Source organism: Heptranchias perlo, chromosome 11, assembly GCF_035084215.1.
Source record: "Heptranchias perlo isolate sHepPer1 chromosome 11, sHepPer1.hap1, whole genome shotgun sequence".
NCBI lineage: Eukaryota > Metazoa > Chordata > Chondrichthyes > Hexanchiformes > Hexanchidae > Heptranchias > Heptranchias perlo.
In genome coordinates this window covers 54,862,314-54,886,013 of record NC_090335.1, presented here as the reverse complement: position 1 = coordinate 54,886,013, position 23,700 = coordinate 54,862,314, and the positions used below count along the sequence as shown (strand labels likewise).

General features: G+C 40.1%; 1 protein-coding gene across 4 annotated transcripts in view; it reads right to left on the bottom strand.

The window, feature by feature from the left end:
* Positions 1–1,301: 1,301 nt before the first annotated feature.
* The window catches only part of cblb (Cbl proto-oncogene B, E3 ubiquitin protein ligase), a 192,716-nt gene continuing 170,317 nt past the window's right edge, over positions 1,302–23,700 (bottom strand). Inside the window, exons 12-17 of one of the 4 annotated variants that reach the window (XM_067993062.1) lie at positions 21,151–21,306; positions 19,080–19,159; positions 17,213–17,347; positions 13,168–13,311; positions 6,466–6,588; positions 1,302–5,632 (exon numbers count right to left, since the gene is read on the bottom strand). In XM_067993062.1, the coding sequence (XP_067849163.1) occupies positions 5,352–5,632; positions 6,466–6,588; positions 13,168–13,311; positions 17,213–17,347; positions 19,080–19,159; positions 21,151–21,306 (919 nt within the window). In that variant the 3' untranslated portion in view covers positions 1,302–5,351. The remainder of the gene's footprint in view (positions 5,633–6,465; positions 6,589–13,167; positions 13,312–17,212; positions 17,348–19,079; positions 19,160–21,150; positions 21,307–23,700) is intronic. The other 3 variants (XM_067993063.1, XM_067993064.1, XM_067993065.1) reach the window with 3 other exon arrangements.

Here is a 23,700-nt window from a genome sequence, read left to right as displayed (position 1 = left end):
AGTTATCAATCCCTGTGCCTGATATTGGGCCTCATATCCATTGAGCAGAGAGTAACTGGCAGCTCAACGGCATTGAAGATCAGGCCGTTGCAACGCCAGCAGTGGCCCTCAGGTGACTGATGAAGGGTGTGCAAAGGGGAATTAGGAGGCGGGGATGATCGGGTAGGGAAGAAAGCGGTGGCTAGGGAGGGGGAGAAAGAGGTAGCACCAACAATCATGGTGGTGCTCGAGTGGAGCACTCCTGCTCCTACTGGCTGCACATTCAGGCAAGTATATTTTAAGATCTTACCTTGTCGGTCGCAGCCTGCAGACCTGGTTCTTTTGAGTGCAGCCGCGCAGGCTGCTTCAGGGCAAACCAATCTTGCAGTGCCCATGCCTGAAACAGGCGTTAGGCGCCTTATTTGCATATGCAAAGGACCAGTTTCAGGCATGGGCACTACACACGGTTTTTTGGCACTTACCAATATGGTTTGTGGCACACTTTCAGCTCGTGAAGAATAAAAAGACACTTAACTTATGAAGAAAATTAACAGACTCGACAGATGAAGGTCACAATAGACTTTAGAAATGTTATTATGCCTAATAGTGGTATTGACGTCAGCCTAGCTCCTTTAATTGACTTGTCCATGTGTTTACTTTCCCCCAAAAAAACTCTCACTGGAATATTCTAGTTTACTGTTATCCACTTTAGAGTTTTACTGGAGTGTACTATAGCCTTGTCTGTTGTCACATGAGATTTTGTTCCAGAGGCAAATTGTAACATGCAATTATGTCAGGAGTGATGAGATCATCACTCTATAAGATACATTCAGTGGAGCTTGAAACATTGGATTTTCAAGGTGCTATGAGTAATTAGATATTAAGTGAACAAGTACTCACAGTGGGGGAAAACACAAAATATTTCCTGTTGCCATTTATACAAGTTAATTAACACAGTATTCCTTTAAGTAATGAATAACAGGCAAACAATTTAATGTATCCATCGTAGAGGAGTTGGCATTAATTCATAACAGCATAAAAATGTCAATGTTATTTTGAACTTTGACTGCAGCAAGTGCCAAATAAAACACCATTAATATAAGTTCACAGACAATCACAATAAATTTCTCAGAATTATTTCCCAGCTCTGGTGCTTTCTCTAGAACTTAATGTGGATTCACTTGCAAATTAGAGCAGAAAATTGCTCCTCACCATTATTTTACAATATTAAGTATCTCAGATCTTATTAAGCTGTTCAGTAATGGGACAAATACACAAGATGAACTACACATTGAAATGTTATAAAAAAAAGTCACTGGAAATTACACAGTTTACTGCACTTTATTTATGAGAAAAGCTAATCATTTGAGGTTTTCATGGAAGAATAGAGTGAATCATGGATTGCAATTCTCAATAAAAAATTCCTACATAATAAAAATGGAATTTCAGTCGGTCCGTCATTATAAACCAATGCCCCTGTTAATGGGTGTAGAGAGGATTTTCTTACAGGCTCTACAGTTTAGAATGACAAATATCCAAGTCCTCTTGCATGCTATGAAAAAAGTATCTTGATACCAGTATTCACAACAGGCTGGAAAGAAAAGAATCCTTCACTCCAGTAGACATAATAAAAATGTTACAAATAAGAAATGGACACAGTTTATTTGTTAATACTGATTTTATAAAATATTTTACAAGAACAGATAAAATATTTAAAAGGTTACTGAATACTCAGAATTGAAAAAAGATCAAAAGAATGTTGAATAAAATATAAATTAATTGCACACATTACTATTTTGCCATGTGTTAGACAAATAAAAAGGCATTCTTCTCAACAGAACATTGAGTTAATATGAAAATAAACCTAAATAAGAATCTACTGCAGTCTTTTTTTAAAAAAAAGAGTCCTCAGGTTTAGAGCACAGGCAGTACCTGATTTTCAATGAACTCTACCAACAGAACGAAGAGGCTTCCACCTGGAGGCAGTCCTTAGTAGTGCACTGCATTATTTCAGGGAGGTGAAGAGGCGTTGTTCAGCTCAGAAGCTCAGAGTAATATTAACATAACCACACCGGAATACAGGTTCTACAAAAACAGACTTTGCTCACCATTTAAAAAAAACATTTAAACCTCTAACCACACGTTCGACATAAGTGAACCTACTATAAATTGTTACATACAAAGGGGTGAGGTGTGATTGTCAGCAGAAAAATATGATTGTTAACTTTCTCTAGGCTCATGATGTAGGCAGCAGCTCAATTTTCCCTGCAGGATAGCTAGTGCCTACAAGTTGCTAGAAGTAGGACTGTATATTTTTCCACAGGTTGCATCTGTCATGTGGGATCCATGAAATCCTGTGATGTCAAGGGCCCTATGAAATTGATCAATGTCTTCTAAATACTCAAAAAAATCACTGATTAAATTTCAAGAAGCTTTCTGGAGTTCACAGACTTTGTGCAACAAATGTAGCCCATGAATAATGTAACAGCTCCAGTTAAGGGTGCCTTGAGAGAAGCCTCTCTATTTTGCCATTAAAGCACGTTATAACTATTTAGCTTCAAACATTTACGCTCAAAGACATAAGGAAACTAAATAAGACAAGCTGACCAGTGCAAAGGGAAAAAAGCCTTCAAGTTGAGAATGAACAAAAACCTGAATATCAGATGAATGTGCCTGGCAAAAGAATGTCATTCACATTTATTTAAAGTAAATCATTTGGCAAGTGAAGTGCCGCTCCTGAACTTGATTTCAAAATCCATGTTTTATTAACTGCTGATGGCTTTTCTGTAGATCTAGAATGGTGAGGTGCAAGTAGCCCTCACTTGTGAGGTCAATCCTCAACTAAATGGATGTTCATCGTGCAGGATTTTAATACTGTGCACAGCCAATGATAAATGGCTTGTCTCGGTTTCTGAAAAATGTTATTTTTTTTAATACACCTTAATATAGCACTGATAACTACTAACAGCATTAACACTGTGAATTGACTGACAAAAGTGAAAATATTTAAATGACAACATTTTCAGTAAGTTTTAATGCAAAGCAGCAATACTCCCATTACATTGACGGGGCATTATTTTGATGTGGGTAGGGAGAGGGAACTGTGAATCCATATTCCACCCATCTGCAACTGGACTCTATTTCACAGGCAGCACATAGATAAGCTATAGCATCAGACACTGGGGTAATTTTGACTTTGTGGGTGATAGTGTAAAACAATGATATTGATCCAGCCGCGCGTTATACATCTCTCCCGATTTTAATTTCTGTTGATGGGCGACTGAATTGTTGTTGCCCATTTTACACAATCACCAAAGTCAAAATTACCCCCACTGTATCTAACCCAGAGGAAATTATGGCGAGCTGACTTGAGTGCATTAACACATTTATAAATACATTTAAATTAAAAATATTCTTTGCATTATCCCCTCATCCCTTCGAAGTTCATTCTTTTAAGATTCACAAGTTGTCTGTAACTTCATCATCAATGCTACTGTGTGGACAGACCAGTAGAGGGCATTATTATATCATGAGATACATATTTTGAGTGTTCCACAGCTGAGAGTGTACCGCACTAAATGGAGAAGCGGAGGTCAAGGAACTGTCATAATAGGTGTGTTACTTCAAATTATGTAAGATATAATGATTTGATAACCACAATATTATGCATTATATAGTCTGTAATTTATCTTGGCAATTAGTTTTAATATTTTCTGTTGGCCTCTGTACGAGTTTAGTGATCAAGACACCTTAAAACTGGTTGAATTTCTAGGCCTCAGTACCATGAGGCAAACCTGTTACCTGCAACGCTATTGACTGAAATTATGTATCTTTTGTAACCTAACAATGATGGATATTTGCCCTGAGTTTTGATCCACCAGATATTTTTGGTGAAACAAGGCAAAGCTGAACCTACCATTCCCTTCACCACTGTAATCTAGAGAACAGACATCAACAGAACTAAGTAAGTTTATTATCCATTGTTGGAAAAAAACTAAGATCCCTTACCAATGTGAGGAAAGGAGTAGATACTTCTTGAACTGAAAAGGAAATTGTTCATCATTTCACAGCCACAATGATATCCGACACAATGTTAACAGTGCAAGGTCTATTCCTTTCTTAGAACTGAATAGTTGGCCAATACCAGTTCTAACTTACAGTGATACCAGACTTGAAAATTGACTACACTCAACTTTTCAAAAAAAGAGTGCTGATGCTGATAACTTATCAGAAAATAATGGTATTGCTCCCCCTCCACACACACAAAAAGCAAAACTGGTACTCTCACTCTGCTACACAGTTCTATTAATATATTGGCACATAATTGAATGCAGGCAGAGTTTTACATTCAGTTGGCCATAATCAGTGTGTATAGATGCTGTGCATTGTCTCTGCTCCTTTTGCTTCTCCATATCCAGCATTACAAACCATTTTAAAAACAAAAAATATATTTTTTTTGGCAAATTCTGACTTTGAAACTGATCCAGTTAGCGATGTCACAATTCACATATGTAGGTTGGCATTTTTTGTTGCATTAACCAGAAACTTCAAAATCAGTTTTGATCTGTCAGAATACAACACAGATGAATTGACTGGGTCATAAGATAAGAAGGGAAATAGAAATAATTAAAAAAAATACATTAAAGGCTGTGCACAATGGAAAGCTGCCAAGGTTACAGTCAAAAATTTATCTTGAAAGACAATACATAGACAAATATATGTGCTCTACATTCAGAAATTAGTTTGTTTTAATAAAGAAATTTCACTTTATCTCAGAAAAGACTCAGTAGTGAAGGCCACATGCTTTTTGCACCTGTTGGATAGACTGAAATGCAGCAAATTAAAGCATCTTTAGAAAAACTGATTTAGTCTGTGTCTTAGATTGAATGATGGGGGAGGAAGGAGAGGTCAAAATGAGGAGAGGTCAAAACCAGCAGTGTGTCCCCATCAGTGCAGATGATATGAAAGGAATGCTGCAGCAGGACCGACCGGTTCCCAGAGTCCAGGCGTAAAAAATACTGAGACCGATAAGGCTGTATATCCTGCTTAAACAGGAAAGTTCAGGACTTTCAAAAAATTTGACAGCTGTAAGCAGCAGCGATCTCAAGCAATTCACAGGAGTGAAATTCAAGAACAGTAAACTTTCTTCTTCTCAGTTGAACCCTGATTCTTAACATTATGGCTAACAAAAATACATAAGCATCAATCTCTATCTTATACCAGAAACGTTCTCAAGAAACCTGCAGAAGCAGACTGCACACAGTCTGCACACAATTGTTCCGTCTGTTGAATGCTACTTTAAAACTCAATGCTCTTCAAAAATTCAGAAGCCTATTCTCTGGGTTTTCCACTCACATGTGAACAGCTCCTCGCTATGGATTGAGGCGTGGTGAAATAGGAGGGAAGCAGGCAAATTCTCTTAAAATACTTCTTGCCATTTCTACATTATTGTGAGCTATCACGAGGGCTCGTTTTACATCTTCAAAGGTGTAGCCTTCTCCCATCAGTTTTGCAATTTTAGCATCCACATTTTCTCCGGGTTGGCTGCTGTGTAAAGAGGTTTGCTCTTGAACATGATTTTTCTTGTGGTAACCATCTGGTGCAGTCCTACGAGGGAGTGGTTTAGGAGGTCTGGCTGGAGCTTGTGAAGTATCTGAAATAGAAAACAGAACAATGAAATACTGATTACGTAATGACAAGTGAAAAATGTCAAGCGACACTCGTTCTCCGCCCCACTAGCACCAGTTTATTGTTAGTGAAGTTTTATTGAGGAATTGCTCAAGTGGTCGACCATTTTGACAAAAACAGCCAGAATCCAATTTACATGATTTTATTTGTGTTGCTGTGATGTATTGACTGCCCATAGAATCCACACCCATTCTTACATTAAATTTTGGTACACCATCAAGCAATTATAATGCAGAGAGGAAGGTGACAACTCTTAAGATACTATCAATTGTAATTCCTCAGTAAACCAAATTTTGTAGTTAACAAAGTCATCTAGCCTGGTTTTAATATCAGAGGTTTCTTTGTCCCACAACCATTGTATCTCTCTTGATATGTAAACAGAAAGCACATAGTCTCATTTTTTTGAACTGATAACTTGTACATAAATCTTTGAAGAAGTCAAACCATACATGCTTCACCTTTTATTGCTGGATGATGAATTAAACATATGAGGTGTGGAACAGCAAAGTTCTCTAGGTCCCTGCTTCACCGAATGACAAAGAACTATACTCAGTAAGAATAACAAGGCTGCAATTAAACTATAAGTAATGGAATCAGATTGAGTGTAAGCACTATAACTGGATTTTGTGTGGACTTCAGCTAATGGTCAAAACATTGCAATCCTCACATCTGAATAGTGCTTCTCATATTCAAGATTAAGTCATGCTATTTTCTTTCATTAACCAGTATCTGTGGCTGATAGGCTATTTGATTCCAGCTGTCCATGGATATTTCAGTTCCCTTATTCCCCCTGCATACCTGCCAATGATGGGAGTTGGTCATACTCTTGTGATATCCTGTTAGATTTCTGATTTTCTTCAACCGTCCGTCTAGCTGGGGGTACAGGCACGGGGACACTTGGCGGGTCAAAGGAGGTATCTACTTAAAAACAGAAAAAAAGTTTAAAGTAATTCTTACTGTTTTTTTTAAACTTGCATTTACTTAGCGCCCTATCACATGCCTCAGCAATGTCTCAAAAGTGCTTGATGTAAAATATATAATTCAAATAGTGAGCTGTTATGTAGGCAAGCACAACAATCGTGTTGCATACAACAAAGAGATGAATAACCAGTTAGTCTGTTTTCAGTGTGTTGATTAAGGGTTCTGACACGGGCACCGGGAGAACTCCCTGCTCGTTTTTGAATAGTACTATGGGATTTTTAACATAAAGACAGGGACTTGGTTTAAAGTCTCTGCTGAACAACAGTACCACAAATAATGCAGCATTCCCTCAGTCCTGCACTGGAGACAACAGTCTGATCTGTTGTGCTCAAGTCCTGAAGGCTTGAAGCCACAACTTCAGAGACAAGAACTTTTAACTTGTACGCAAGTCTTTGAAGAAGTCAAACCATACATGCTTCACCTTTTATTACTGGATGATGAATTAAATATATGAGGTGTGGAACAGCAAAGTTCTCTTGGTTCCTGCTTCATCTACTGACAAAGAATTATATTCGTTAGGAATAACAAGTCTGCAATTAAGCTACAAGTATTGAAAAGAGATTGCAAGACCGAAGGCATTGTCTTCAGCCCCAGCCATGAACTCCGTTCCTTCTTCACCTATTCTATCCCCCCATGGCCACTGTCTCAGGCTAATCCAGATTATTCATAACCTCTGTGTACTATTTGGCCCCGAGTTGAGCTTCCGACCCCATAATCTAGTCCATCACAAAGACTGCTTACTGCTACTACTGTAACATCACCTGTCTCTGCCCCTGGATCAGCTCACCTGCTGCTGAAACCCTCATCCATGCTTTTGTTACCTCGAGACTTAACTATTCCAATGCTCTCCAGGCTGGCCTCCCATTTTCCACCCTCCATAAAAAAAAACTGCCAGATAACATAGTAGAGTCTGATATATTATGGAAGTTCAACATCCAGTTGGATGGTAGGCTGGCTAAGTTCGAGTTCAAGGGGGCAGAGTTTGTTGGGTCAAATGGCAATTTCTTGCCCTTGACTTTTCTTTATGTTCTTCTGCTGATATTAAACAAAATAATTCAACAGGTCATTCCTAGCTTAACAGGAGGTGACCAATTGATATATTAATTATACTAACCTCTATCAATATTTGGAATTAAATCAACTTCTTTCACCACCATTTGTACAAATTACTGTAATTCTTCAAGCATATTACGACCCCATATAGAATATGAACCTCCCTCTTAGAGCCATAACTTCTAGAAAAAAATGTCAGTATTTTAGCTATGTTTTAATATCAATGTTCATGCTCAATCCCTCCCCCATCAGAATGTTTTTTTTTGGGGGGGGGGGGGGGGGAAAGTGAAGATGGTATTATCCTTGAAGATAGAACCATAGAAAAGATACAGCACAGAAGGGGGCCATTCGGTCTATCGTGTCTGCACCGGCTCGAAGAACAACCAGGTGCCCGTTTTAATCCTACCTTCCAGCACCCGGTCCGTAGTCCTGCAGCTTACAGCACTTTAGGTGCAGGTCCAGGTACTTTTTTAAAAAGATGAGGGTCCTTGCCTCTACCACAAATTCAGGCAGCGAATTCCATTCACCCACCACCCTCTGGGTAAAAAAGCTTTTCCTCATGTCCCCTCTAATCCTTCCACCAATCAGCTTAAATCTATGTCCTCTAGTTCTTGAACTCTCTGCTAGGGGAAACAGGTACTTCCTGTCTACTCTATCTGGGCCCCTCATAATTTTGTACACCTCAATCAAGTCTCCCCTCAGCCTCCTTTGCTCCAAGGAAAGCAACCCCAGCCTATCCAATCTCTTATCGTAGCTGCAATTTTCAAGCCCTGGCAACATTCTTGTAAATCTTCTCTGCACTCTCTCCAGAGCAATTACATCCTTCCTGTAATGTGGTGACCAGAACTGTGCACGATACTCCAGCTGTGGCCTTACCAGCGTTTTATACAGTTCCATCATTACATCCCTGCTTTTGTATTCTATACCTCGGCTAACAACGGAGAGCATTCCGTATGCCTTCTTCACAACCTTATCTACCTGTACTGCCACCTTTAGGGACCTGTGCACATGCATTCCAAAGTCTCTCACTTCCTCTACACCTCTCAATATATTCCCGTTTGCTGCGTATTCCCTTTTACTGTTTGCCCTCCCTAAGTGCATTACCTCACACTTCTCCAGGTTGAACTCCATTTGGCACTTTTCTGCCCACTCCACCAACCCATTGATATCTTTTTGGAATCTACAGTTATCCTCTTCACTATCAACTACACGGCCAATTTTTGTGTCGTCTGCAAATTTGCCAATAATGCCCCCTACATTCAAGTCCAAATCATTAATATATACCACAAACAGCAAGGGACCCAACACTGAGCCCTGTGGCACACCACTGGAAACGGATTTCTATTTGCAAAGACATCCATCGACTTTTACCCTTTGTTTCCTGTTACTCAGTCAATTTTGGATCCAATTTGCCACATTTCCCTGTATCCCATGGGCTTTTACCTTTCTGACCAGTCTGCCATGTGGGACCTTGTCAAATGCCTTACTAAAATTCGTGATGTGGAGATGCCGGTGATGGACTGGGGTTGACAATTGTAAACAATTTTACAACACCAAGTTATAGTCCAGCAATTCCACTTCAAATTCACAAGCTTTCGGAGGCCTCCCCCTTCGTCAGGTGAACGATGTGAAATGAAATCCTCGAAATGAAATCGCATTTATAATTGTAAACAATTTTACAACACCAAGTTATAGTCCAGCAATTCTATTCCAAATTCACAAGCTTCCGGAGGCTTCCTCCCTCCTCAGGCAAACATTTACCTGAGGAAGGAGGAAGCCTCCGAAAGCCCGTGAATTCAAAACAAAACTGCTGGACTACAACTTGGCGCTGTAAAACTGTTTACAATTGTCAACCCCAGTCCATCACCGGCATCTCCGCATTTATAATTCACAGAACAATGCTTGGTGAGTACAGACAGTTTTTTCAACTGCCCGTTGCCAAGGCAATCAGTGTGCAGACAGACAGGTGTTACCTGCCAGGTCTCACCGAATATACAAATCACCAAAAAAAAACAACAAACAAAAAAAAACAGAGATAGAGAGGTAGAAACATAGAAAAGACAGCAACTGACCCGTTATATTAAAAACAGATAACATTTGTTCGCTGGTGGGGTAACGTGTAGCGTGACATGAACCCAAGATCCCGGTTGAGGCCGTCCTCATGGGTGCGGAACTTGGCTATCAATTTCTGCTCGACGATTTTGCGTTGTCGTGTGTCTCGAAGGCCGCCTTGGAGAACGCTTACCCGAAGGTCGGTGGATGAATGTCCATGACTGCTGAAGTGTTCCCCGACTGGGAGGGAACCCTCCTGTTTGGAGGGTACATTGGCGAGACCATGCAGACGCTGCGACAACGGATGAACGGACACCGCGCAACAATCGCCAAACAGGAGGGTTCCCTCCCAGTCGGGGAACACTTCAGCAGTCATGGACATTCATCCACCGACCTTCGGGTAAGCGTTCTCCAAGGCGGCCTTCGAGACACACGACAACGCAAAATCGTCGAGCAGAAATTGATAGCCAAGTTCCGCACCCATGAGGACGGCCTCAACCGGGATCTTGGGTTCATGTCACGCTACACGTTACCCCACCAGTGAACAAATGTTATCTGTTTTTAATATAACGGGTCAGTTGCTGTCTTTTCTATGTTTCTACCTCTCTATCTCTGTTTTTTTTTTGTTTGTTGTTTTTTTTTGGTGATTTGTATATTCGGTGAGACCTGGCAGGTAACACCTGTCTGTCTGCACACTGATTGCCTTGGCAACGGGCAGTTGAAAAAACTGTCTGTACTCACCAAGCATTGTTCTGTGAATTATAAATGCGGAGATGCCGGTGATGGACTGGGGTTGACAATTGTAAACAGTTTTACAGCGCCAAGTTGTAGTCCAGCAGTTTTGTTTTGAATTCACGGGCTTTCGGAGGCTTCCTCCTTCCTCAGGTAAATGTTTGCCTGAGGAGGGAGGAAGCCTCCGGAAGCTTGTGAATTTGGAATAGAATTGCTGGACTATAACTTGGTGTTGTAAAATTGTTTACAATTATAAATGCGATTTCATTTCGAGGATCTCATTTCACATCGTTCACCTGACGAAGGGGGAAGCCTCCGAAAGCTTGTGAATTTAAAATAAAATTGCTGGACTATAACTTGGTGTTGTAAAATTGTTTACAATTACTAAAATTCATGTAGACAACATCCACTGCAATACACTCATCAATCCTCCTTGTCACTTCCTCGAAGAATACAATCAGATTTGTAAGGCATGACCTTCCCTGAACAAATTCATGCTGACTATCCCTGATTAAACCATGCCTTTCCATGTGACAGTTTATCCTATCGCTCAGTATTGATTCTAATAGTTTGCCCACCACAGAGGCAAGACTGACTGGCCTATAATTGTTCGGCCTTTCCCTCGTACCCTTTTTAAACAATGGTACTACGTTTGCAGTCTTCCAGTCCTCCGGTACCTCCCCTGTATCCAGTGAGGGTTGGAAAATGGTCTTCAGAGCAACCGCTATTTCCTCCCTGGCTTCCTTCAATAGCCTAGGAAACAATCCATCCAGCCCTGGTGACTTATCAACTTTCAAGGATTCCAGTCCCTCTAGTACTTCCTCTCTCGTAATGTTACCTTATCCAATATTTCACACCTCTCCTCTTTAACTACTACGTCCGGATCATCCCTTTCCTTTGTGAATTTGGAGATAAAACATTAATTTAAAACCCTACCCACATCCTCTGTTTCTATACACAAGTTATCCTTATCATCCCTGATAGGTCCCACCTTTTCCTTAGCTATCCTCTTATTCTTAATATACTGATAAAACATCTTTGGGTTTTCTTTAATCTTACTAGCTAATATTTTTTCATGCCCTCTCTTTGCTTTCCTTATTTCCTTTTTTATGTCATCCCTGTACTTTCTATACTCCTCTAGGCTTTCTGCAGTTTTTAGTTTTCAGTGACAGTCATAAGCTTTCTTTTTCTGCTTTATCTTGCCCCGTATACTTCTAGATAACCAGGGGGCTCTAAGATTTACTGTAGATGCTTTCAGCTGAATGGCAATACAATTTCTAACAACTATAATCATCCTCGCTAAAGTGGTTTCCACGTATGGCTCAAATCCAAAAGTACCTGCCTTATTGCAAGTGCCACTATCAAGCTGTTGAAAAAGATATTACTTGAAGATGAAACCAATTTTATTTAATGGCAAAGTATTATTACACATGAACGAAAGCAGAAATTGCAAACTGAATAAAATGTCCGATACAAGCCTGAGCAACATATTGTAACGCAATCACTTTTAAAGTGCTTAATAAAACACACCTTTGCAAAAACCAGGTATGGTGGTGAGAGCAAACAGCTCGAGTACAAAAGCAACGAAGATTGGAATGATTAATGGGTTTGTGAAAGTTTATAAGTAACTTTTCTTCTACTTTTGCTCAATAAAGAGTTTGGTTTAAATTACCATGGTTTAATGAAGTGCTAAAGAGTTTGGAAGTTTTCAAAAGATCTTGGATCTCAAGTATACCAGACTGAAAGTCAATTTGGTGTGACTGCTTCTGAAGATTTCAAGAAACTTAATTTACCTAGTGTTAAACATTACAGCTATTTTGTGATAAAGCCCAAAAGATATAGCACTGAATGAGACCACATTTGAATTCACACTCTTAACTGGCAAACTGTTCGGGTTTACTTCTAGTAATGAGCCTGTCAGTCTGATTCGGAGTCCCTACATATTTCTCAACGACTCCTGGTAGATCAACTACGAAGCAGCGTAAACCACAACCATGGATGCTAGAGTGGACAGCATAGATAGACAGAGGGTCGGGGGAAGAGAAGGAAAGAAAAACTTACAGGAATATATGGAATTGCTTAGAAATATCCACAATATACAAATAATAAAAATCTTACATCTGTATCCACTTCCTGTCAATATCTTCAATAATAAATTCCTATGTCCACATTTATAATGAAAACTGGCTAAGTAAACTTGTTATGCTGTACTACAAACCCCCCCCTCCACTTAGTGGAGGTGCTGCAGTGCCACCACGGGTGAGGGTGTAATTATAGTGGTACAAGTTTACACAGCTAGTATCCATTATGCTATTATAAATGTGGGCACAAGACTTTATATTGGAAATATCAAAATAAAGAGAAAATGTATGGCTTTAAAATGGGGACTGAATTATATTTGCGTGCTCTGGTCTAATGATCCCCCACCGTCTAATTCCTTTTTGCCTGAAGACTACGCTTGGTATTCATTCCCTGTGTGCAGCACAGATCAACTGGTATATTAAAAATATTTGAAGAGGACTAAACAAATCCCCAAAAAACTGACCACTGATACTGTTATAAGTTTCAATAAGCTAACCATATACCAAGAAAGTTCCCAGTATATTCAGGCAGAGTCAAATTTAGGAGCTCACCGTTACTCCATACATACAATCAATCATAACCTACAGAAAGCTGGATTACCTGCACTGAAATGGAACGAGTCATGACCAGATGAGGGTCTGCTGCCTGAGCCAGAGGACCTGGGCAGATCAGGGAGGCTGACACGTACAGGAGGTGGGGGTGGAGGCAGTGAGGGAGGTGGGCTGTCAAATGCATCACCACCTGCTGGCAAAAAAAACCACAAGTTTAAGCCAAATAAATAGAGAACAAGGATTCTCACTGACACACAAATCTAAACAACTTAAAAGACCTATGTGACAGTTGAGAAAACTAAGTTTTTAAATTAATAATAGCCTCAAACTCAAAGGGGTTTGTATAAATCTACTCCTGAACAAAGTTTCAGATTGGCAGACAACAGTCACTATGGTTTTCTACAAATAACAACTGCTGATTTTGCACAGTACACCAAAATAAGTGGCTTCTTACAACAGCATAGAAGGAGGAATCCCTGATGAGAACAATGGGGGAGAAATTGGTCCCTGTCAGGACCAATTTCAAGGTGAAAGATAAGAGTGAGAGGGACCAATTTCCGGGCGTGATCTCCTGTGCCCAATCCCCCCACAGAAGTGTGAATTGGCAGCCGGCGACATCAGACACCTGCTTAAAACATGATGTGGAGATGCCGGTGATGGACTGGGGTTAACAATTGTAAACAATTTTACAACACCAAGTTATAGTCCAACGATTTTATTTTTAATCCCACAAGCTTTCGGGGGCTTTCCCCTTCCTCAGGCGGTGTGGAAATGACTGCTTAAAACAGGCATTAGGCTCCTTGAATATGCTAATCAGGGGCCTGTTTTAGAACCTCCAAAGCCAAATTCAGCAAAAACTGGATGGAACATTTGTTGTGCTTGTTCCGCTCAGTTTTTCCAGGTTTACAGTGCCCTAACTAGCGGTCCTTGAAGGGGCCACTTGAGGCCACTGAAGAACAGGTAAGTTTTTTGTTAAAAACTTACCTTAACACGGACCCAGAAAGAGCAGACTGCCGCTATCACACGCGACATCTCATGTTTGTCTCCTGTCCCCCAAGACCTAGCCAACCGAGCTGGCCAATTTTGAGAAGGCCCCGACCGGCGATCTGCACCTGGAAGCCCGAATGGCATCCACAGCTTGCTGGTATTATGTAGAAGAGGCCTGAGGCCCAATTTCAAGCGAGCCTCAGAGCTTCATCTTTGGGCGTGTGTTGTAGGCGCACTGTCCACTTAGCACCAGTTTCTGGCGTGAGACCAATTTCCCAACCAATGTCTTGTTCAAAGATTTTTCATAACAACCGAACTTAAAGCTGCATTTTTTTTTAAAAGTTGCTGGAACAGTATAGAACATTGAAGAGAATCCGTAATCACTTCAAAGGTTGTTAAAGAATGCCTCATCGCCAGGGCATCTTTTGAAACTTAAATTGTTGAAAGGAATCATCACATTAATATTCCTTTATTTCCTCTGCTCTTGATGGTTTGCTTAAAATTTATTTGTTTAATCAGCACGTGTTGATTACATCATTCCAGGCTAGGAAAATATACTCAGCCTGAAATGATATAAATAAATGATAGGTGGCATCCTTGTGCTAATGATCACTCGACTGTTAATTTAGCTGCAGATGACTGTCAGCCACAGCAAGCCAGACAACCTTGTATCCCTGTGTCATTATCAGCAGTCTCCGTTTAAACAAAAATACTCCTAAATCAGCAGAATGGAATAAATAAAATGTAAAGACAAAGTTCAAGTTAATCATGAATATTCTTTCCGGGGCTCCACAAATAGTTCAATGCGTGGTGAGGTACTGAGTCAGAGTGAGAAAGTCCCCGGTGTGATCCCTGATCTTTGTATAGTTCACTGATCTCAGGCAGGGCAGCAATAGGAGTGCTACAATTAGCCTTAGTTTTGCAGGAGTGGGTGGGGAAGAAGAAAGGAGAACTGAACCAGCAAGGGCTCTCCTCCTCCGGCCTCATCATCATCAGCTGTGAAGGGTGTGACATGGCTACGGTCATGACTTGCCAACATGTACTGTGTAGCCTCACACGTTAAAAATGGCAGCATGTGCAAAGTGCAAGGTTGCCAATTCCTGTGGAACAGAAGCTCAGCAGAAGGACTTTCACGAGGGAAAACATGCAGTGAATTTGCTGGTGTCTGTTTACAATGTTCAGTTTGTTTTCCTATCTATGCAGCAGTTTCTCCTACCACTGTTCCTCCATTGCTGACTTTGAATTCTCGCTTTTTAGTTCTGTGCTTGGGTTCCCAGCTCATCTAGTTTCCTAGCAATGAGCATTTTCCTCAATCAAACATGGTTTTTAATCCTACAATGACTATTTCCTTCAAACTTTTATAATACAAATCAAATCTTCGACAGCACCTCCCAAACCCGCGACCTCTACCACCTAGAAGGACAAGAGCAGCAGGCACATGGGAACAACACTACCTACACGTTCCCCTCCAAGTCACACACCATCCCGACTTGGAAATATATCGCCGTTCCTTCATTGTCGCTGGGTCAAAATCCTGGAACTCCCTTCCTAACAGCACTGTGGGAGAACCGTCACCATACGGACTGCAGCGGTTCAAGAAGGCGGCTCACCACCACCTTCTCAAGGGCAATTAGGGATGGGCAATAAATGCCGGCCTCGCCAGCGACGCCCACATCCCATGAACGACTAAATAAAAAAAAATACTGTAGCAAATCTCATATCTCTGCACACTTTTACAAAGCAAACCCCCTAATCCGAACAGTTACATTCTTGGTCCTTGTACATCAGTGTCTCATTGATACCCAACAAAATGATGAGTAACAGAATATAACAGTGTTAAATCTTATTCAATGGAAGCTCCCTTGATGGTCCAAGCGAGTTGGCAGACGAGTAGCTGAGCCATGAAGATCAGAAAAGCCTCAGGGTTGTTCCCTGTCAAGTTAGCTTATCACAAGCTAGGTAGAAGTAGAGGACCTACAATTCATATTAGTACCCGAGTTAGGGAAGGAGAAACACAAATGGTGTTTCTGTTCATGACCGCTATCCACACATAGCTACTGAAAGCAGATGTCTGTGGACAAGACTAGAGTTATCTGTGATGCACTCCACCATGGAAATTCATGCCAACAATTATTGTCAAGGCTCACATTGGGAAAAATGGCCACTTAGACAATGGTTGACCATCATTCATGAAATTGTGACTCAGCAAAGTGCCGAGGAGAGGAGACGAGAGGAGACGAGGCGAGGAGAGAAATTAGCAGAAAAAAATTGGTGAGAAAAATTAATTCAAAAAATTATTCCATAAATATTACATTAAAAATGACCATGTAAGATTTAACTGTTCATTTTGTCCATAAATGTAGCTTAACAGCTGTTTTGAATGTACTGCACTCCAGTACCAGTTAAGCAATTTTCTTCTATTAGCCACTGAAATCCAAGCTTTTGTTTGATCCTGGAACCAACACGAGATCGCCAATGTTTAAAAAATTATTCCTTTTTAAAAAATCCTCCTTGTGTTTTTTCCTCCCAAGGCTGTTGCAAGCTCTATCACCAAGTGTCTTGGCTGTGAGCGACAATTGCCAGGGCCTCTACTATGGCGAGTCAACACAACATGCCCCTGCAGCCAGGACAGCAAATTCTACTAATCTCCACCCCAAGTGATTGTGCCCCACTTGATAGCTATAGATGCTTAGGGGTCGGAGAACTCAAGAATCTGGAACCTTTCCTTGTGTGGTAGGAAGAGGATCTGTAAGTTTTGAACCTCAGGCCATCTAGCCAGGAAGAAGGCACTCAAACCTGTGCCACCAGATGCTCCAACTTCAATTTGAGGTCTGAACATTCAGTAGTCGTCTGTTAGAAAATTCTTTCCAGCTGGAAAAAGTATGTAGGTAAGAGACTAAGCCAAATCAGAGTCTCACAGAAAGAGTTTCAATAGAACGGGAAGTAGTTCCTGTGATATTCAATAAATAGAATGGCTCAATGTAATACAACTAAAATTGCTAACAATCTGATTTTTTCTGTCCTGGGCATACATTCTGAAAATAATTCTTTAGCCATGATCAGAGTAACGACAATAGGCCCGGTAAATCCTGATCTAAACTACGTACCTGGCGGAGGAACTAGCAGGTCATAATCAGAGGGCGTTCTGTTCAGAGAGGAGCAACTGGATTTTTGGTTATCTCTTGCTGGAAGTCGAGCTGGTGGTAAGGGAGCTGGAACAATCTGCATCTCAAAGATATCATCTGAAAATACCAGAAATAGATTTACCTCATTTACAATACCAATCAGTATTCATCTTACAGTACAACATGCCATTTTATATTAATTTTCTTCCCTAATTTCCTGAAGCTTTCGTGTCCTGATGGGTTATGCTTCCATAGGTCCTGGCAGCCCTCCAGGGACCATTCCTCATGCATGAGCCTGCATATGGAGTGTCAGCAGACCATTCAACTCATAGCCCATGGCATCCAACCAATTACACTTTTTTGTACAGGAAACAGGAGTGAGAACACTGGTTGATTTCTTACACTCTTTAGCCCAGGGTTAGTGGGGCCAATTGCAGCATCTCAACTACTGCTCTGGCTGAAATAGATAACTCAACGCAGACTGGAGACTGAACACAATCTACATGGCTTAGTGTCACATTGCCATATCATGTATGCCTTCCAAGAGAAACGTTTAGTTTTTCGAAGAACAATTTATCTGTACATTGTATAACACTTGGTTTTGGGATGGAAAGAAAATTACTAACCCTTAGTGTGTAACAGTTAGAGAAAGTAACCCAAGGGGTAACAGTTTATAAAGAGAGAGAAATATGTATTGCAATGTTTTATTTTTAAATACCCTTGGATCAGGGAATTAAAATTACATAGAATTTACAGCACAGAAACAGGCCATTCAGCCCAACAGGTCTATGCCGGTGTTTATGCTCCACATGGGCCTCCTCCCACCCCATCAACATAACCTTCTATTCCTTTCTCCTTCATGTATTTATCTAGCTTCCCCTTAAATGCATCTATGCTATTCACCTTAATTACTCCTTGTGGTAGCGAGTTTCACATTCTGACCACTCTCTGAGTAAAGAAGTTTCTCCTGATTATTGGATTAATTAGTGACTATCTTATATTTATGGTCCCTAGTTTTGGACTCCTCCACAAGCAGAAACATCTTCTCTACCCTGTCGAACCCCTTCATAATTTTGAAGACCTCTATCAGGTCACCCCTCAGCTTTCTCTTTTCTAGAGAAAAGAGCCCCAGCCTGTTCAGTCTTTCCTGACAGTTGTACCCATCTCTTTCTTGTATCATCCTTGTAAATCTTTTTTGCACTTTCTCCAGTGCTTCTATATCTTTTTGTAATATGTAACATTTCGCATAGGATTGTTACAGCCAGCGGACAGAGGAAGCTTTCATTCTATTGGTCTGGGCTGGATGTGACCCATGTAAAACCTTTCCATTTATTTTAGAGTGCGCTCAAGCAGACTGTAACAAGGCTTTGTAAGATCAGCAGGCAATAGTGTCTGTTGTTTTACCCACTGACCCCAATTAACAAATAAACAAACTATTACTTGTTGTATAGTTTATCATGTTTCGTTTGATCTAATTCACATTAAAATGATCAAGTGACTGTTGGTGCATCACATAAAAACGTCTATTCTTAAAAGGACCATTATTTTGTGATGACGAATGTTCAGCATGTTTTATATTGGAAGAGGGGATCAACATTAAGAACAATAATTAAGAACATGTGGCAATGTTTCCTATTTCACTGAAACACATGTTTATTCCCTCTAGTATCAAACACATGGATCATATCTTCAGGACATGATAAAAAGGCAAGCTGTGCTCACTGTGTTTGAACATGATACAAAATTCTACTGCAAAATTCTGCTGCTAATCTTTTTGCTTGCTTCAGTTGATTTGTTTTCCCCACTATTTAAAATAATTATAATATAAAAAAGGTAAAATATATTGTACCTATTTCTAGAGCTTCGGGTTTCTTTACTTCTGACGTGCTGTTGTGTGTTCCGTTAGCACATTGTCCATTTTCAAATACTCTGAAAAATTAAACAGGGTGAAAAATAAAACTATATAGCATCCTTAATGTAAAATAAACATCCTATGGTGTTTCACAGAAGCGTAAACAGTCAAAAATTGACACCGAGCCAAACAAGGAAATTTGAGGCGGGGTGACCAAAAGCTCGGTAAAAGAGGTGGGTTTTAAGAGGTGTTTTAAAGGAGGATGGTGAGATGGTGAAGTGCATAGCGTTAGAGAGAGAATTCCAGAGCATAGGGCCTTTACAGCTGAAGGCATGTCCACCAATGTGGCGGCTTAAAGGGAGTGGGGGATGCACAAAAGACCTTATCTGCAGGAATGCAGAGTTCTCAAAGGGTTATAGAGCTAGAGAAAATTAAGAGATAAGGAGGGTGAGGCCCTAAGGATGACAACTGTAAATTTGAGGCATTAGGGGTCCAGGAGCCAATGTAGGTCAGCAAGCACAGAGAAGATAGGTGAGGTTAATTGCCTCTTAAGATACAAAATCTGCAGGAACAAATGCAATGCATTAGTACATTGGCCTTTCAACTCTGAGACCTGGGTTTGAATCCAGCCCAGACTGCTGGGAGATGGTGTACTCCATCAACTGATTGTACTCCATGAACTGAGTTTGGACAGTCTCAACCCAATTTCTACTGGGCATGGGCCAACAGCACAAAAATGTACAATTCAGCTCCAACTGGCACTACATCGACAGTCATAGTGGTGGAGTAAGGATACATCTTCTTATATTGGGGCTGAAATAAAATGTGGAGGCGCAGTACAGGCAGTTTTACTCTGTAACTAACCGTGCCATAACTGGCCAAGGAGTGCTTAATGCTGCATGCCTAATATAGGACAGTATTCCATTTCTCAACATCATCAGGCCCTCACACCTTGAGAAGTACAAAAATACAGCAAAAAAGGCAGAATCTTCATTACATGGGATTCACATTTGTTTTTTGCTTATATTTGTATTAATAGGGACATTTTTTACAACTGTAGACCATGACACACAGTGACACTCCCATCTCACTTCTTTGTCCCTTCCTTTTAAAAACATCAGGAGACTCATGTGTGCAGCCTACATGTCGGGTAACAATCTGAACATGAGTCAAAGAACACATTGGGTTCCTGTCACAAAGGATTATGAACATTTGGATTAAACTGCTCCTAGCTTTTAAAAGCAGTTCTGAAGAAATTGTTTCCTTTGACTCTTATTTATTCCTTTCCCCAATTCCAGAGGTATTGACGTTGTTGTCACTGAAATAGAACTTGCATTTTTGTCCAGTTTTTCATTTCTTTATAAAGATTTTTTTCCCACCATCCTTTCCTTGCATGAATATGGTTCCATAGCTACCAGGATCCCTACTGTACTACACCAAATTGGCCACGATTCATGCGTGAACCTAGTCAGCGAGTGTTCGGAAGTTATTTCACTCTGGAGACATCACAGCAGAGACCGATCCTGTCCTCACTCAATGTCCTTCCAGCATGGATTGCTGGATAGCCATCCAGATTTGAAAATAAAGTATCAGGCTTGGCTGTGATGCTTGCCACGATCAAATAATCTGATGATAGCTACTCTAAAGGCTCATACATGAATGACGATCACCTGGGTGAGGTAACAGTGGCCCTTGGAATCATACCCCAGCAAAGCTTCATTGTTCTCAGCACAAGAACAGAGGGGAGAAAACGGCAGAAAATAAAAAGATACTAAAGTGCTAAAAAAAAAGTACCCTTACATTCTATACACAAATATAGATTTAAATGGATATGTGGCCCCACTGTTAATTTTAACAGATGAACACTCACCTATAACTCACTAGTTATTACACTAGAATCTAGCCAATAATTAGAGCATCCTCTAAGCCTTTGATGTAATCTAAGATTTTTTTTAAAAAGAAAAATAAATATGTTACTAGTTCATGTCTTACAGAAAAGTAGAAATTCTAACAAGTACTTCATAATGTATTGAAAATAAAACTCGCCTAGCCTAAAAAAGAAACTTACCTTGATACACGAGGTTTCACAGTTTGCGAATGAGGAGTTTGTGCAGCTATGGACACAGGATAGGATGATGGAATCTTGTATTCATCTTCATTATCCTCATTAAACCCTCTTGATTTTTCAGAGTTTGGCTGCGAATTTGTGAATGGGTGTGGGTATCTACAGAAGAAAATCTTTCATAAGTAAAATGATTCACTGCAGAGGAGTTACCCATCACATAGCTTTACTTCTCACATATTTTTCTGATTTCAAGCAGCTGACACCACAATCGACAACAACTCTGTGAAGGGAAAAAACGTTTCGCAGTGACATGATCATACCACTCCATAAACTCTGCAGTTTACTTCCCATTAACATTAAAAACTTAACACACAATGTTTCTCGTTTTAATTACTTTACCAACATGCTAAATTTGGCTATTGCGTATTAAAGCTCCATACGAGATAAATCTACATGAAAAGAATGATTTAATAAAGTTTGAAGATATATTTAATACAGCTGCTGTCTTTGGCCAGCAACTAATGGAGAGGAATATGGTTGCCTACAGGCATTCAAATGGCTACTAGTGTCACAGAACATGCTGCAGTGTCAATATGTTTGATTGAAAATCTGCTGAATGCTTGATCTCGACTGTGCTACTTCAGAAAGCTGCTGACAAGAGATTGCACACCTTCCCACAAAAGGAAGGAAAATAAAATGGAGTGTCCCCACTGGGCTGCTCTTGTGCATTTCCTGCAGCTAACTTAAGCACTGCATCAATACTGTGGGTCATGAAAGGCCTATCCCGTTCCACTTATTCAACTTAAAGGAATTTGTTGTGAAAATTAGTTAGAACACAGAAATAGGGTATAATTAAATGATATTCTAAAATCAGCCTTTCAGGAAAACATGAATGTATGCCTGAACTTTGTCATTGTCTTAATTTTGAGTACCTGCCTATTTTGTTTGAAAACTAGGTCTCTCTCTCCTCTCATTCCCCCTAGATCATGCACCATCTTCCAGCTAAGAGCATATGCAAATGACTGTTACAGGACTCTGGACATGTGTGAGTAGCTCACTGTTCCCACTCATGCTTGCTCCCTGTAGGATTGCACATCGCTTTTAAAGCTGCGGAGACTAGAGAGCTAACCGTGTAGGGTAACCTGGGAACAAGCCACTTTGCAGGTGGACCTTCTGCATCCTTAGAGTTCTAAAGTAAAGAGGGCCTCTTTTGACCATGGTGCATGAAACACCACTGACAGAAGTTTAATATGGATGTTCTCTCCCATCTTTGTGGCTTTTGGACAATTTATATTAATTTATGGATAGCTATTAGAATAAGAGAACCTGCACTGAACTGAACCAAACCAATAAAATCAGAGCTATGAATATGATGAAAATATTTGGTGTGACATTTTTAATCAGCAACAAGTGACACAGATTACAACCATTTAAACATATAGAGCTGTGTTTATTTTAAGAATTATACAACCAAAATAGTTCACATTTTTAAACCAAAATAAATGAGTTGAGTCTGAGTCTGGGTCTGGTAAAATGCAATATAGGGGTACCTACAGGGTTCAATTCTTTAGATACAAATGTTTGTCAGGATGCAGAAAATCTTAATTCAGTATAAAGTCACAGTATAGATGCCTATAGCAGATATGAATTCTATTGTTTGTCTCCATAGGCATCCTTAACTGCAAGTTCACATCAAAATAGATTCAGGTGGGCTTTCATGTATCCCCTCTGAAAGTGCTGAAACTGCAGATTAGAATCCTGCATGCACTTTTCTGTATGTATTTGCTCAGCTTCAACTAGCTCCATCTTGAATTTGTTATGAGCAAATGGCGTTGTTCTAGTTGTTTACAATCACTGCCTCTCAAAAACAAGTTGAAATTTGATAACAGATGCTTATTCTTCAGTTAATTTTTTCAATGTGATCTGAAAACTGGAATATTGGATTAAGGAGACTTTGTGGCAAAAAACTGACCTACTGTATTCAATTTCCTGTTTGTATGAGTATATTTCACAGCAGGATGTGAATTTGACCTTCCTCTTAAAAGGGTACTGTCCAAACAAAAATATTGCTATGCAAACAAATTGTACAATTGACTTCAAAAACTTGTATGTACAATCTTGAAAACTTTTTTTTCTTTAACCTATCCTTTTTTTGCTTAATAAAAAAGTATCCTTCCCCTAGCCATACATTACTCCTCAGGAGAGGAAGCAGGAGGTTGACCTAATATTGAGCAGACAGCTAAAATGCATGGAATGGCCTCCAATTTTCTCTGCATTTCTGTTAATAAGTGCGATGACTCCTCCTAACAACTTGCATAAAAGCATGCTTGGCACTGGGAAATCGTTGGGTGGTAAAGTGGGCACAAACCTGCATCTAACCATTCCACAGCTTAATATACCTGTAACACTTCCAACAGTTTTTAGTTCAAGCAGAAAATGCCACTTTTACTGAAATTTGAGGTAACCTACTCTGGAAACCATACAGGCTGCAGTGAACAATGCAGCAAAGAAAAACAGAACTGATAACTGGCTAAACCTTACGGAACAAACTCA